Below are 15919 nucleotides of genomic sequence, written 5' to 3' on the forward strand. Positions count from 1 at the left end.
TAAAAACCTTCGCTTTAGTTATGTTAACCACACACTTCATGCCCCCGACACCTGGAGCTTCTGCTGGAGTCTTCCACAGTGAAGGTTGATCCAGTTTGTCTGCCATTTCCTTGTCCCCCATTACTATCTCTTCAGCATTGTTTTCCAGTGGTCTGATATCCATGTTTGCCTCTCTTACTCTTAATGTCTCTGAAGAAACTTTTGGTATCCTCTTTAATATTATCCTCTTTTATATTCCATCTTTACCTTCTTAATGACTTTTTAGTTGCCTTCTGTTGGTATTTGAAAGCTTCCAAATCCTCTAATGTCCCTCAAATTTTTGATCTATTATATGCCCTCTTTTTGTCTTTTATGCTGGCTTTGACTTGACTTGTTAGCCATGCTTGTGTCATCTTGCTTTTAGAGTATTTCTTCTTCTTTGGGACAAATATATCCTGTGCCTTCTGAATTGCTTCCAGAAATTCTAGCCATTGCTGCTCTGCCGTCATTCCTGCCAGTGTTTTTTTCCGGTTGATTCTGGTCAACTCCTCTCTCATGCCTCTGTAATACCCTTTATTTCACTGTAATACTGATATATTTAGCTTCTCCTTCTCAAATTTCAGGGTGAATTCAATCATATTATGATCACTTGTCCCGAAGAGCTCTTTTACCTTAAGCTCTCTCATCAATTCTGGTTCATTGCACAACACCCAATCCAGAATAGCTGATCCCCTAGTGGGCTCAACTACTCGCGGCCCTGAAAAGCCAACTCGTAGGCGCTCTAGAAATTCCCTGTCCTGTAACCCCGCAGCAATCCATTTACCCAATCTACCTGCATATTTGAGGACCCCGTGACTATTGTAACATTGCCCTTTTGGCTTGCATTTTCTATCTCCCGTTACAATTTGTAGGCCACATCCTTGCTACTGTTTGGGGGTCTAGATACAACTCCCATCAGGGTCTTTTTACCCTCCACATACACTATTACCTGCACAAATTCTGCCTGACCCACTGAGGTCTTCCAATATTTTGATTTTTGTTCCAGATTGCAGAGTATGCAGTCTCCTTTGTCTTCAAGCTCTGAGATTCCTGTTTATTTCATCCTTAGCTATTTGAGCTAAATATAAAACATGCCCATTGTCTACCTTTCCTTAAAAGAACATATACTGTAGACAAATTCCATCTGCATTTGTCCTGCCCACATACGTTCCTGTTCATGACATTTTGCAATTATTTTAAACCATCTCCTCTTGCTTCATGGTCTCTGCTCCTGTAAATATACTGTAACCACTTTGCATTATTTCCAAATCTAGTGGCGGGAGCTTTTATGTTAACCCTACCTACTCCAGTGGAACACTAGCATGTGACCTTCCATAATGAAACCTCTTTCACCGAAGTCCTGAATGACACATCTCCTAATCGGTTTTAATTTTCACATGAAAAGTGTTGCAGACAGGTGAAGCATCCACCTAAACTGAGCTGATGCCTTACTAATTTATGCAAATATGGATCATAGTTTAAAGAGACGCTGCCAGGTGAGTCTAAGACATTCTCTCTTTCAACAATCTAGAATATTACATGGGTAGACTAGGTAATATATCTTCAGAATGAAGCAGAATCGTACTTTAGTAGTTGGAAGTGTTCAAAAAAGCAAAGGAATAGTAGGAGAGAGAAGGAACTTCAAAATTCAAAGTTCAAAGCAAATTTATTATCAAAGTATAATATATGTTACCATATATAGTCTACCTGGGATTCATTTTCTTGAGAGCATACTCAGTAAATCCAAGAACCGTCACAGATTTAATGAACAAGATGGACAAACAACCAATGTGCAAAAGATGACAAACTGTGCAGATACAAAGGAGAAAAAATAATAATAAATGAATAAGCAATAAATATTGAGAACACAAGATGAAGAGTCCTTGAAAGTGAGTCCGTGGTCTGTGGGACTAGTTCACTGATGGGGCAAGTGGAGTTGAATGAGGTTATCCTCACTGGTTCAAGAGCCTGATTGTTGAGGGGTAATAACTGTTCCTGAACCTGGTGCGTGAGTCCTGAAGCTTCCTGATGGCAGCAGCGAGAAGGGAGCATGCCCTGCTGAGTGGTGGGGTTCCTGATGATAGATGCTGCTTTCCTGTGTCAGCGCTCTGTGTAGCTGTGCTCAATGGAAGGGAGGGTCTTACTCATGATGGACTGTGCCATATGCACTACTTTCTGTTGGACTTTGAACTATAGAACACTACAGCACAGAAAATAGGTCATTTGGCCCTTGTAGTCTGTGCTGAAACTTTATTCCGCTAGACCCATTGACCTGCACCCAGTCCATAACCCTTCGGACCTCTCCTATCCATGTATCTATCCATGATTTAAGAGTTTATTCTTAAAACTTAAGAGTGAGCCCACATTTGCACGTCAGATGGCAGCTCGTTCCACACTCCCACCACTCTCTGAGTGAATAAGTTCCCCCTAATGTTCTCTCTAAACCTTTCCCCTTTCACCCTAAAGCCATGTCCTCTTGTATTTATCTCACCTAATCTAAGTGGAAAGAACCTATTCTCATTTATACTGTCTATACCCCTCAAAATTTTGTAAACCTCTATCGTCTCCCCTCATTCTTCTACGCTCCAAGGAATAAAGTCCTAACCTGTTCAGTCTTTCCCTGTAACTCAACTCCTGAAGACCCGGCAACATCCTAGTAAATCTTCTTTGTACTCTTTCAATCTTACTGATATCCTTCCTATAGTTAGGTGACCAGAACTGCACACAATACTCTAAATTTGGCCTCACCAATGTCCTATACAACCTCACCATAACATCCCAACTCCTATACTCAATACTTTGACTTATGAATGCCAGGATGCCAAAAGCCTTCTTTACAATCCTGTCTACCTGTGACGTCACTTGCAGGGAATTATGTATCTGAACTCCCGGATCCCTTTGTTCCTCCGCACTCCTCGCTGCCCTACCATTTACTGTGTATGTCCTACCTTGATTTGTCCTTCCAAAATGCAACACCTCACACTTGTCTGCATTAAATTCCACCTGCCATCTTCTGGCCTATATTTCCAGTTGGTCCAGATCCCTCTGCAAGCTTTGAAAGACTTCCTCGCTGTCCACAACGCCTCCAATCTTAATGTCATCAGCAAACTTGCTGATCCAATTTGAACTTTGAGAAATGTAACTTTAAGGAGATTTACGCTTACACTTTTTCATTATTTGAGTTCATTTCAATTCACTTAATTAATTTTAAGTAGTTTAGTTTCTTTTAAATCATTTCACTGAATTGCCTTTACCCTTGTATAGAAAGGCCAAAAACAAATTGAAAGAACAACATCTCATATTGGGTAGTATTATAAAGCACCATCTGCCCACTTGCTCTTCATTATCTCTGTCGTGGGGTATGAGAAGGAGCAGACAACAGAAATGTGTGATGTTTTAACAATGACATTCCAAGCATAAATATTGGCCAGTTCACTAGGACATACTGCCCTTAATTTCAATAATGCAGTGGACACTTTTATACCCTTTTAGTAAGGCAGATATACCGCAGCTTTTGGAAAAGGTGGCACCTCCAAAAATGCAGCAAAGTCTGAACTGTCAGTTCAGGTTATGTGGTCAGACCACAGATTTAAGGCAGACACGATTTCAGTGGTCGTTAAGACCAATTAGATGTTCATAGTCAAAGCAATAGCAGGACGGTAGATCTTAGCTGAAGTACTGTTTGATGTGCAGCAACTGTTACCAAGCAGGAAACACAACAGCCACAAACAGCATTGAGACAGATTACTATGTGGTATGTTTTAATGTGTAGTCAAGAGCCAGACACACAAAACGCTTCTGCTTTTATCTGAATGAAGCTCTGGCATTCTTTGTGTCCACCTGAGTAGCCAGACGGAGGCTCTGATAAATGTCCCAATTTATTAGGGATTCAGTTCCTGCCTATTTAGGTTATAAACTGACCAGACTGTTCCAGAACAATTCCCTGCAAAGTGAGAACACAGACGTTTATTAGATGATCTGCAAATGTCACTTTTCAGGCAGGGAGTATTGCTTCAGGAAAGCTTGCTTAAGTGAACCTGCAAGCATTTTCATCAGCGGCTTACCCTGACAAGTTCATTTTGCGTTCTTCAAAATGTATACATGGTAACTTGGTGATTAATTTCATGGGCTCTTGTTCTCGAAATTCCTTCCCACTGCAAGTAAACACCACATAGGCACCTCATACCCAGTGATGCCAGCTGCTGCCAACCATCCTATTGCGAACAGAGGCCTGGGCTTATCCAATGCAGAGCAAGCAGTGGAACACTGTTGGGTCATGGTGGTTTTTAATCAAAGATTTGTAGATTCCAATGACACATTTTAATCAGAATCACAATGTAAGGAACATATAAACAGTAGTATACATTTGAGATCGATAGCAAAGTAAGATCAAACCAGTTCCAAAAATTACAAGCTATGATGGAAAATCTTGAGTGATTAGTAACCATCATCTGTATCCATGAAGGTAACTATAAATATGCTGTGAAACTAAAGATCCAATTTAACATCTTTCACAACCTCAGGATCTCTTAATCTCCTTGCAGTCATAGTAAGAAGAAGAAGAAGAATGTCCTTAGCTCCTGGTGGAGTCCTTGGGGTGCCGTCATGACAAGCTTTTTGCACTGATCTTTTTGGTGATTGCTCATCATGTGGCATTCTCCAGTTTGTTTTACGAGGTCAAGTTGCTAGCTCAACGCTCAACCCAGCAGGGATGGAAAGCGTGCAAAGGAGCTGGCTGGATTCGAACTCAGGACCATTTGCTCCAGAGTCCAGCACTGATGCCACTATGCCACCAGCCAGCCAGTCATAGTAAAGATCCGGTTCTTTATCTCTTTTTATTTAATTAATGGATATGGGTATCACTGACAAACCCAGCACATAATTCCCATCTCCAGCTGTGCCGTGTGGTAAGGTGTTTCCTTGGTGCTGTCTGGCAGGGAATGTGAGGATTGTAACCAAACTGTCACCAAGTTTTGTAGAAATATGGGTTCCTGCACATTGTACATAGCATGGTGTTGCTGCAGGTTGTGAAGCTGCCTCAGCTTCAGGGACAAGACCGTGGGATGCCCTCTGTATGGAGTTTGTTTATTTCTCCAGAACTGTGTGAAATTCTATAATGAACAATATTTATTTCTACCACAATGCATAGGCTTTCTTTTGGACATTAATGTATTGTTGATAGTGGGAATTTGTAGGGCAAAAATTGTCTCTTTCATTTCCAACTTCATAACAATGACTACAGTGCAAAGAATCTTTACATGGAAGATTAGAAGCAGGAGCACGCCACCTAACTGCTCTGCCATTCAATAAGATTGTGGCTTATATTTTATTTCAGTGAAACGCAGACTGATTAAATCCCTGAAAAAAATTCAATCTGCTTCTTGAACACACACACAGATTTGAGTCCCCATTGTTCTGTGGCAGAAAAATCTATAGCTATCACAGACAAGAGAAAATCTTCAGATGCTGGAAATCCAAGCAACACACACCTGCTTTGTGCAGAAGTTGTAACTCTATTCTGAACAGACCAGCTATTATTTTGAGATTGTGTTCCCTGGTTCTAGACCCTGCATCCAGGGGAACGCTCTCCATCTACTCTGTCAAGCCCCTTCAGAAGTTTCTATGCTTCAGTCAGATCATGTCTCATTCTCCTAACTCGAGAGTGAAAGGACACTGTTATATGAGAAACACACCATCACGGGAATCAGTCTGCTGAACATTTGCTACATTCCCTCTATCACAGTGTATCATTCCCTAGGCAAGGAGACAGACAGGTTCACAATATGGGCTGAAGGATGTGTTCCTGTGCTATATAACTCTTGGTACTTTTTGACATATAGTTGATTGACAATTTTTTCACTAAATCTGTTAATTAAATTTGCTGACGACACTACACTGATTGGCCTAAACTCAAATAATAATGAGGCAGCCTACAGAGAAGAAGTCACCACCCTGACACAGTGTGTCCAGAAAACAACCTCTCCCTCAATGTCGCAAAAACAAAGGAGCTGGTTGTGGACTACAGGAGGAATGGATACAGGACAGCCCCTATTGACATCAATGGATCTAGGGTCGAGAGGGTGAACGGCATAAAGATCACCGAGGATCTAACGTGGTCTATACATATCGGCTGTGTGGTGAGAAAGGCACAATAGTGCCTCTTTCACCTCTGACAGTTGAAGAAGTTTGGTGTGGGCCTCCAAATCCTAAGAACTTTCTCCAGGGACACAATTGAGAGCATCCTGACTGGCTGCATCACTGCCTGGTATGGGAACTGTACTAACCCCAATCACAGGACTCTGCAGAGAGTGGTGTGGACAGCCCAGCACATTTGTAGATGTGAACTTCTCACTATTCAGGACATTTAGAAAGAAAGGTGTGTAAAAAGGGCCTGAAGGATCATTTGAGACCTTAGTTTTCTCAACCACAAACTTTTCCAGTTGCTACCATCTGGGAAACGGTACCACAGCATTAAAGCCAGGACCTACAGGCTCTGGGACAGCTTCTTTCACCAGGCCATCAGACTGCTTAATTCATGCTGACACAATTGTATTTCTATGTTATATTGACTACCCTGTTGTACATACTAATTATTACAAATTACTACAAATTGCACATTGCACATTTAGATGGAGACGTAACATAAAGATTTTTACTTCTTATGTATATAAAGGATGTAAGTAATAAAGTCAATTCAATCAATTCATTTCAGTCAAATATAGGTGCAACAAATACATGATAGATTCAGCAAAAATGGACTAGCATAGGACTGAGGTTATGGAGTTGGAAATAGTTAGACCTACCCTGGTGCATGGTCTGAATCTCAAATTGAGATCAAATATGAGATCATGATTATGAACAGTCTGGTACAGTTCTGGAATGTACCATGGACCAGAACAGATTGGTATTGGCCACAGAGGATGATGCCTTTGGTCTTTCCTATATCAAGCTGGACAAAATTTCTGCTTATCCAGTTTTGAAGGTTGGACAATGAAGTGGCAATTAAGAGACAGTGTTGGGCTGATATGGAAGTGGTGATTCGGAACTGGGTGCTAACCATGTGAGAAATAGCAATGCACAGCGGGAGTATGTGGGACAGAGATTAGATAGTGACAGATCTACAGAGACAGGAAGAGAAGGTATTGCAGGTGATTGCTCAGCTAAGACAGGACATGTGGGATTGGAATTACCACTCACCTGGTTAATAGTGAAGTACAGCATGGAAACAGAACTTCAGCCCATCTTGTCTGTGCCGACCAAGGTCTTTTACAAGCTTTTTCCATTTGCCTGCATTGGCCATATTCCTCTCAACTTTTTTTTTCCATGCACCGGATCAAATGTCTTTTAAATGTTGTAATTATATCCTCCGCCTTGATTGATTTGTTGATTCAGATACATCACAGAACAGGCCCTCTCGGTCCTTCGAGCTGTGCTGCTCAGCAGTCCCTGATTTAACCCTAGACTAATCAGGGGACAATTTACAATGACCAATTAACCTACCACCCGGTACATCTTTGGACTATGGGAGGAAACTGGAGCGCCCAGAGGAAACCCAGGGGGTCATGAGGGAGAATGTACAAACTGCTTCCTGGCAGTGGCAGGAATTGAACCTGGGTCACTGTAAAATATTGTGCTAACTCACTATGCTACCAGACCACCCCAATATCCTCTGGCAACTCTTTCCATACACAGTCAGTCGCTGGTGTGGAAAAAGTTCCTTTTAAATCTTTCCCCTCTCACTTTAAACCAATGCTCTCTAGTTTTGGATCCCCTTACCCTGGGATAAAGGCTACTTGTCTATGCCCCTCATACCTCAAAAAGTAAGTTCTATTCAGAGGTTATAAGCAGATGAAGGAGGAAATTAATCAAGGCAGATTATCTTTAGTGACTTAAATCAGGAGCTGTTTGTGGAAGGTTGGAATCATGATTAAGGGAGTTTCAACAATGAAGAGGAACCTTTGGCAGTGTTGACTGACACAGTGGCCAGGATTGGGAATTCGTTGCTCAGAAGTTAGAGGTGAATGGGGTTAGAAGGGGCAAATAGGACAGATTTATTAGAGTCAAGGGCATCAAAGCAGGAGATGAAGCTATGATTGACGGGTTAATATTTGTACACTGGGCTTACAGAATCTACAAAGGACATTAATGTGGTTAGTGGTCTTAACTGGGAGATCAGTACTGGGCTGGAAGTCCTTCTCAGTTCTTGCCATGTGACCTTTCTGGGCCATCTAAGGAGAGGTTGATGGAATGTGGCATATGCTGTTACCCCTAATGCTGCAGCTCTGTGGCTTATATGGGAGAATGAGGAGGTGATAGATAGGAGCTACAGGGAGGTAGTCACCCCTAAGTTGCAGAAGGCAGGTAACTGATTGACTGTCAGGAGAGGGAAGGGGAATGTTCAGCCAGTACAGAGTACCCCTGTGGCTAGTCCCCTCAATAATAAGTACATCACTATGAACTATGAACTCAATAGAGGGAGATGACCTACCGGAGGGTCTCTGGCACTGAGCCTGGTGCTATGTCTCAGAAGAGAAGAGAGGTGAAGAGGATTGCTGTGATGATACAGAATTCTACATTCAGAGGAACAAAGATGAGCTTCCGTGGGCACGATAGAGACACCTGGATGGTATGTTGCCTCTCGGGTTCCAGGGACAGGGATGTCTTGGATCATGTCCATGGTATTCTAAAGAGAGAAGGTGAGCAGCCAGAAGTCTTGGTACATGTTTGCACCAATGACGTAGGTTGGAAAGGTGAGGAGGTCCTGAAGAGTGATTTTAAAGAGTTAGGTAGAAGGCTGTATAATAGGATCTCCAGGGTAGTGATCTCTGGATTGCTGCTCGTACCACGTGCCAGTGAAGTTAAGAATAGGATGACTTGGCAGATAAATGTGTGGCTGAGGAACTGGTGCAGGGGGCAGGGGTCAGTTTTGTGGATCATTGGGGTCTCTTCTGTGGAAGGAATAACCTGTACAAAAGAGATGGGTTACACCTGAACCCAAGGGGGACCAATATCCTTGTGGGCAGATTTGCTAGAGCTATTTGGAAGGGGGGGTGGAAGTGCTGAGGATGGGCTAGTTGGTTTACAAACAAAGTGTAGTGAGACTGCTAGCAAGGGGAGGTTGATGATGGGGCAAAATGGGAGTCAACAGGATGAGTTGCTATGTAAAAGGTGGAAAAAATCAAAATCAAAAAAGGTAAATACAGGACTGCAGGTGTTATATGAATATGCGCAATGTATGGAATAAGGTCACTGAACTTGTAGCATAGTTACAGATCAGCATACATGATGATGTGGGCATCACTGAATTGTGGCTGAAAGAAGACTACAGCTGGGAGCTTAACATCCAAAAATACACAATGTATCGAATGGACAGGCAGGTAGGCAGAGGGCGTGGTGTGGCTCTGTTGGTAAAATAGGAAGTCAAATTTTTAGAAAGAGCTGATATCAGGTTGGAAGGTGTTGGATCATTATGGGTTGAACTAAGAAATGCAAGGGTAAGATGACCCTGATGTATACAATCTGCCAAACAGCATTAAGGATACAGTCTATGAATTACAAGAGGAGATACAAAATGTATGGAAAAAGGGCAATGTTATGATGGTCCCAGGGGATTTCAATATGCAGGTAGATTGGGAAAATCAGGTTGGTGCTGGATCCCAAGAGGGGGAGTTTCTGGAACACCTACAAGATGACTTTTTGGAGCAGCTTGTCTTTGAGCCCACTAGGGAATCAGCTATTCTGAATTGGGAATTGTTTAGAGAGCTTAAGGTAAAGGAACTCTTAGGGGCCAGTAATTATCATATAATAAAATTCACCCTGCAAATTGAGAAGGAGAAGCTAAAGTCAGATGTATCAGTATTACAGTGGAGTTAGGGGAATTGCAGAGGCATGAGAGAGAAGCTGGCCAAAATTGATTGGAAAAGAATACTGGCGGAGATGACAGCAGAGCAGCAATGACTGAAATTTCTTGGAGCAATTAGGAAGGCACAGGATACACTTTCCCCATTATAGGTTGACTCGTTATAGAACCTAATGGCCGTGGGTAAGAATGACCTCATATAGCGCTCTTTGGAGAGCACAGTTGTCTTCGTCTATTACTAAAAATGCTTCTCTGTTCAGCCAAGGTGGGGTGCAGAGGGTGAAAAACACTGTCCAGAATTGCCAGGATTTGTTCTACCACAGCCCCCAGTGTGTCCAGTTTGACTCCTATAACAGAGCCAGCCTTTCTAATCAGTTTATTGAGCCTGTTGGAATCACCGGTGTTGATGCCATTGCCCCAGCACACCACCGTGTAGAAGATTGGACTGGTGACAACACACTGGTGGAACATGTGAAGGAGAGGCCTGCATACGCCAAAGGACATCAGTCTCCTCAGAAAGTAGAGGCAACTCTGACCCTTCTTGTACACAGCCTCTGTGTTGGTGTTCACTCAAGTCTGTCATCCAGATGTACCCCAGGTACTTGTAGATCCTCACACGTCCACGTCCTCACCATCAATAATAAGAGAACAGTGCAGGCTTAGTCTTCCTAAAGTCCATCACCATTTACTAAAAGATATGCTGACATTGGAGAGGGTTCAAAGGAGGTTCACAAAAATGATTCTGGGTTTGAAAATCTTGTCATGTAAGGAGCATCTGATGGCTATGGGCCTGTACTCACGGGAATTCAGAAGAATGATGGGTGACTGGATTGAAACCAATCAAATGTTGACAGGCCTCTATAGAGTGGATGTGGAGAGGATGTTTCCTATGGTGGGGAAGTCTAGGACCAGAGGACACAAATCCAAAATAGAGGGGCATCCTTTTAGAACTGAGATGAGGAGGAATTTCTTTAGCCAGAGAGTGGTGAATCTGTGAAATTTGCTGCCACAGGTAGCTGTGGAGGCCAAATCATTGGGTATATTTAAGATTAGTCAGGGCATGAAGGGATACTGGGAGGAGGAAGGAGACTGGGGCTGAGAGGGAAATGGATCAGCCATGATGAAAAGCTGGAGCAGACTCACTGGGCCAAATGGCCTTATTCTGCTCATTTACATTATGGTTTTATGTTCCAAGCTCTGTACTGAAATGTCTGCCAGCATTCTACAACCAAGCAGCCACCATATTTTCAGTAGCTGTAAATGAACTGAACGGGCTCAATAAAGCAGAAGATCCTCTCTGTGCAGCAAATAATTTAAAGAAAAGCAGTAAAACAGCTCCGCACTATTCCTGTGTTCCAGACACATTCCTAGTTCCTATTCGCTTTTTGAGTTCCTCTTCCAAAACAAAAGTTTCCTTTTGGTGTTAATAATCACAACTTTTCTTCCAAAGATAATTCAAGACTGCAGGAGGATGGAAAGGATGCATTTGTCAAAGGACTAACAGAAGGCTCCCCTTGTTTGGGATTGGCTGAGGCAGGACCAATATATTAATAATTAATTACCTCACAGAGCGAGAAAAAAAGTTTTATGCAAATAGCCATACCAACAGGGAATGAGGCAACGATCCTGGCCCGACAGCGACCCAACATGGAGGTGCAGGGGTAAAGAGCCATGAAAGCGGCGTCGGGCGCCTGGCGAGCGCTGTGTGCAGCCTCGGGAGCCGGCGTTTCGGGGCAAGCGGCTTAGAAAGGGGGGGCAGCGAGATGCCGAGGAGGAGGTCGAGCGGCGAGCTGCCCCTGCCCAACGGCTGGGAGGAAGCCCGCGACTTCGACGGCAGGGTCTTCTACATCGACCACAACACCCGGCAGACGAGTTGGATAGACCCGCGGGACAGGTAGGGGTAAAGGGAGGGGTGGACGAGGGAGCGCCCTGACTGTGGCGGGGGCAACGACAGTATCCAAAATAAAAGTGACGGCGGTTTGAAACAATGTGTCGGACGTGGGTGTTCGTTCTCCACGCACCCACCACACACGCACACAGACCGGGCGCCAGGATCGGCTTTCTGACAACTCCCCGGCTGTCATTCGGCCGCTGACTCTTTAACTTACTTTCCAGCGGAACTTCCATTACATTTTGGTTTCATTCTCTCCCTTTTCCTATGGCATTTGGTTGCATCACCCTGCCCTTCTGCTGCTACCAACTTTTTGCTCCCCTCTGAGGCAAGTTTTCTAGCGGTTAGAGGGGCTTGCTTTCTTCCCTTCTTAAAAAAAAGTTTCTCTTTGCTTTTGAACAAGTTTTAATTTTGCTTGGATCGCTAGTTATCACGTTGTGTGATCTGCCAATGCTGGTTATTGTTTGAACTTTTTCCTCTGCCTTCCTACCCACCCAAACAGAGGAAATTCCACATCCATATCCTGCCATTTAATTTTGTGTGTGTGTGTGTGTGTGTGTGTGTGTGTGTGTGTGTGTGTGTGTGTGTATGTGTATGTGCGTTCCCCCTCCCCCCGAATTTTCTACAGTTCAGTCTGGTGACAAAACTTGTACTGGCATCAGAATATTCTGCAGACTTTATTGCAAGGAGGGTGGGAATAACCCTCTCCAATTCGGCCACATTCCTAGCCCGTCCTTTCATTGTTAATATTTGGATCTAAAAAAGATTCAAGTTCTTGCTGCTGCTTCCAGTGGCCAGTGTTTTTCTTTCCTGTGGGGTGCGGTGGGGTTGTGTGGAGATTTCCTGTGGTAATCTAACCTTCAGGGCTGACTGGAAGATTCCTGCTATCTGTGTAGGTGCAGGAGCCATTTCTGACAGAATTTCTGAAGAGAACTATTTGTTTGGAAACACTGAAGTTATGAACAGGGTGTACAAGTTGCCTAGTGTTCATGGACTACTTTGAGCAATGGCAATCTTCCAGCAGATGTTTTCGTGTCAGTTTTATTGTGGTATTAGCTTGTCAGTGTTTTACATGGTACAAAGGAGTGGTATATTTAGAAAAAAAAACAAATAAAAATAGAGGATTTGTATTTATATTGTGCTTCTCATGATCAGCGATTGTTATAAATCTTAACAGCTAATTAACTTTGAAGTGTTTTTGTTTTCTCATTTTGTTACATGGGTAGTGGAATGTTATTGACAATTTGTATTTAGTTAGCTTTACAGAATCTGCCTTTCAATGTTACACCCAGACTTTGGTAAACTAAAGCAAACTTGCTGTCTGTAAATTGGCCTCTTTATTCCCTGGACTGTAGAACGTGGTATATTTTGAAAAGTACTGCATTAGTTATGAGTTAGCTTTGGGATGACTTCAAGTTGTGAAAGGTATAGCGCAATAAAAAAATCACTTGAATGTAATAAGAGTTATTTGAAAATAATTCTACTATTTGCAGCATCAGATAAAAGTCTTTCGTTAATTCATCATTTTAATGGAAATTAAGGACATGTACAGTGATCAAACACTGATGTCAAAAGCTTGATGTGAATAATATATATTTTTAAAATTTAACGTAGTTGAGGACAAATTGCCCTTCTTACTCGTTTCATATGGGTCTAATTAATTGAAGTTATCAGTCACTGATTATAAATATTTTAGTTGTTGACTGAGGATTTTCTGAGGCAGATGTCATTTTGTCATTTTATCTGTTCTATATTTGTTGCCCTTTCTGAAGTCATCATTGACTTTCATCAAATCCAGGTATGAACAAATTAGACAGATTTAGCAATTTGCATGATCCTGCACAAAATTCTCTGTTATATTTTGGGAAAAAAAACAAAAAACTGTTTGTGCACCTATGTCAATGACATTCTCCAGTTGTTGCTGTTCCTTTCCACACCTTGTGGCTCATCGGCAGCGACCTTGCAGTTTCTTCAGCAATTTTGTCTGTTTTACAAGCCTGAGATGCTTGACCCAGCACAGATGGGAATTGTGCAAAGAGCCGACAGGATTCGAACCTGGGATCACTCGTCTCAAAGTTCGGTGTGGATGCCACTACTCCACCAGCTGCCTCACTTTACAATAAGCAATCAAAACCTTCTCAAACTGATCCCACTGAGTGCCTATATAGCAAATGTTTAAAAAAAGCTGCCCTTTATAATCCTGCATATTAAAACAATATAAATAATTCTGTCTTGTATTTCAGGTTCATCCTTTATAATTAGAAATAGTAATATAATAGATTGTAATGGAAAAAGTATACAGTGCAATAGCTGAACATTTATGTGTAATTTTTGTGCATTGGATTATGTCAAATTACATTCTGAGTTTGGCCCGATCAGAGATGAATTTCCAGTATTTATAATTAACTATTTCCAGAATAAATGGAATAACCTACGTTCATGTAATGAAGGTTGATCCAGATAAAAGTCATGAGGGCTGCAGGGTGAATTTCTGGAAGGGATCTGTTGGGCTGGGAGCAGCATCTACGGATCTTGGAGAGATGACAGTACCAGGACCGTGGGTTGAGTGAGGAAATGGGCGGGATGGCTTCTGGGTCAGGGGCAGGCAGTGGAAGACCACTTTTGTATGGGTAATGATGTGTGCACCTTGGAGGATGAGGCTAAGTAAAGATGGTACTCGGAGAGGAGAGGAAACGGGTGTGCCTTTGGTACTCACGAGGAAATCTGCAGATGCTGGAAATTCAAACAACAACACACACAAAATGCTGGTGGAACACAGCAGGCCAGGCAGCATCTGTAGGGAGAAGCGCTGTTGACGTTTTGGGCCGAGACCCTTCAGTCTTGACGAAGGGTCTTGGCCCGAAACATCGACAGTACTTCTCCCTATAGATGCTGCCTGGCCTGCTGTGTTCCACTAGCATTTTGTGTGCGTTGTTGCCTTGGTACTGGTTGGACAGGAAAGCAGTTAGCCAAGTGGCAGGGTCCAAAGCCATCAGAGAGGTCGACGTCATTGATCTGATCGGTTTCTTTGACCGTGCTGCTAAGGAGATCCCACACGAGCCAGTCCGCAAGCCCGAGGGACTTCACAAATACACATTCACGCAAGGAAAAGGATGCTATCTCCAGCTCTCATTCATTGAGACTTGGAAGTGATCAGTAGTTTGTTGCGGAAACTTTGGCTTGGAGTCGCCCTTAATGACGAATGGTAAAGGCACAATGGGGGGGGGGGGGTGTTTCGTTTCCTGTGTCACTTTGGCAGCTGGACCCTGAAGGCTGCAATCGTAAAAGCAAGCACAAAGGGGCTGGAATGCACTTCCCTTTGCAGCTTGCGCTCACTGTTGCTTTTGATGCATTTTTCTTTTGCACTCTTCCCGGAATATTGGCTCCTGAAGCACAATTGCCTGTGAGAAGCAGGAGCCTCAGCTTTGAAGGTTTGCTTTACTGATAGTTTTACTGATTTGCAAGGTATAAGCAGCAGATGCTGATGAGTGTTCACTGGTTGCCAAGCAACTGAATGTATAGTATCTGATGTCATGGTAGCCAGTGTGTGAAGTGAATTGTGCATTTCAATGCAAAGCTTTAGTGTTTAAGTCTGTTTGCTCGCATTGACAGCTGTTAGTCTGGCCCTGATATACAGATGTCACTATAAGAGGGTAGTGTCAACATTTGCAATGATCATAAATGGGGTGGGTGAAGGAACATTGCAACTGGAGAAGGCCACTCTGTCCCTCTCTAGGCAGCATGAACCAGATCCCCATGTGATGAGGCTATCTGTGAAATGTTTGTATTAGTGAAGGTGAAGTGGATGTTGTCAGCTATCGCTGATCCATTACAAAGTAATCTGAAAAGTCACACACACACACACACACACACACACACACACACACACACACACACACACACACACACACACACACACACACACACACACACACACACACACACACACACACACACCTCAGCTGGTCACTAAATGAATAAACAGTCGATGTTTCGGGCCGAGATCTGATGACGGGTGTTGGCTCGAAATGTTGACTGTTTAATCATTTCCATAAATGCTGTCTGACTTGCTGAGTTCCTCTAGCGTTTTGTGTGGGTTGCTCAAAAGTGTTCTGTGCTTTAGTGATACCCCCTCACAACAGCAGGGACTG

The 15919-nt window shown here is 43.0% G+C and overlaps 2 protein-coding genes across 2 annotated transcripts in view; one reads left to right on the forward strand and one right to left on the reverse strand.

The window, feature by feature from the left end:
- Positions 1-7358, reverse strand: part of LOC132392327 (putative claudin-24) — a 53921-nt gene extending 46563 nt beyond the window's left edge. Inside the window, exon 1 of the mRNA XM_059966147.1 lies at positions 7216-7358. Coding sequence (XP_059822130.1) covers positions 7216-7239 — 24 coding nt within the window. The 5' untranslated portion in view covers positions 7240-7358. The remainder of the gene's footprint in view (positions 1-7215) is intronic.
- A 4112-nt stretch (positions 7359-11470) lies between these two features.
- wwc3 (WWC family member 3) overlaps positions 11471-15919 on the forward strand; it is a 238361-nt gene continuing 233912 nt past the window's right edge. The window contains exon 1 of the mRNA XM_059967946.1: positions 11471-11771. Coding sequence (XP_059823929.1) covers positions 11641-11771 — 131 coding nt within the window. The 5' untranslated portion in view covers positions 11471-11640. The remainder of the gene's footprint in view (positions 11772-15919) is intronic.

This window comes from Hypanus sabinus, chromosome 4 (genome assembly GCF_030144855.1).
Source record: "Hypanus sabinus isolate sHypSab1 chromosome 4, sHypSab1.hap1, whole genome shotgun sequence".
NCBI lineage: Eukaryota > Metazoa > Chordata > Chondrichthyes > Myliobatiformes > Dasyatidae > Hypanus > Hypanus sabinus.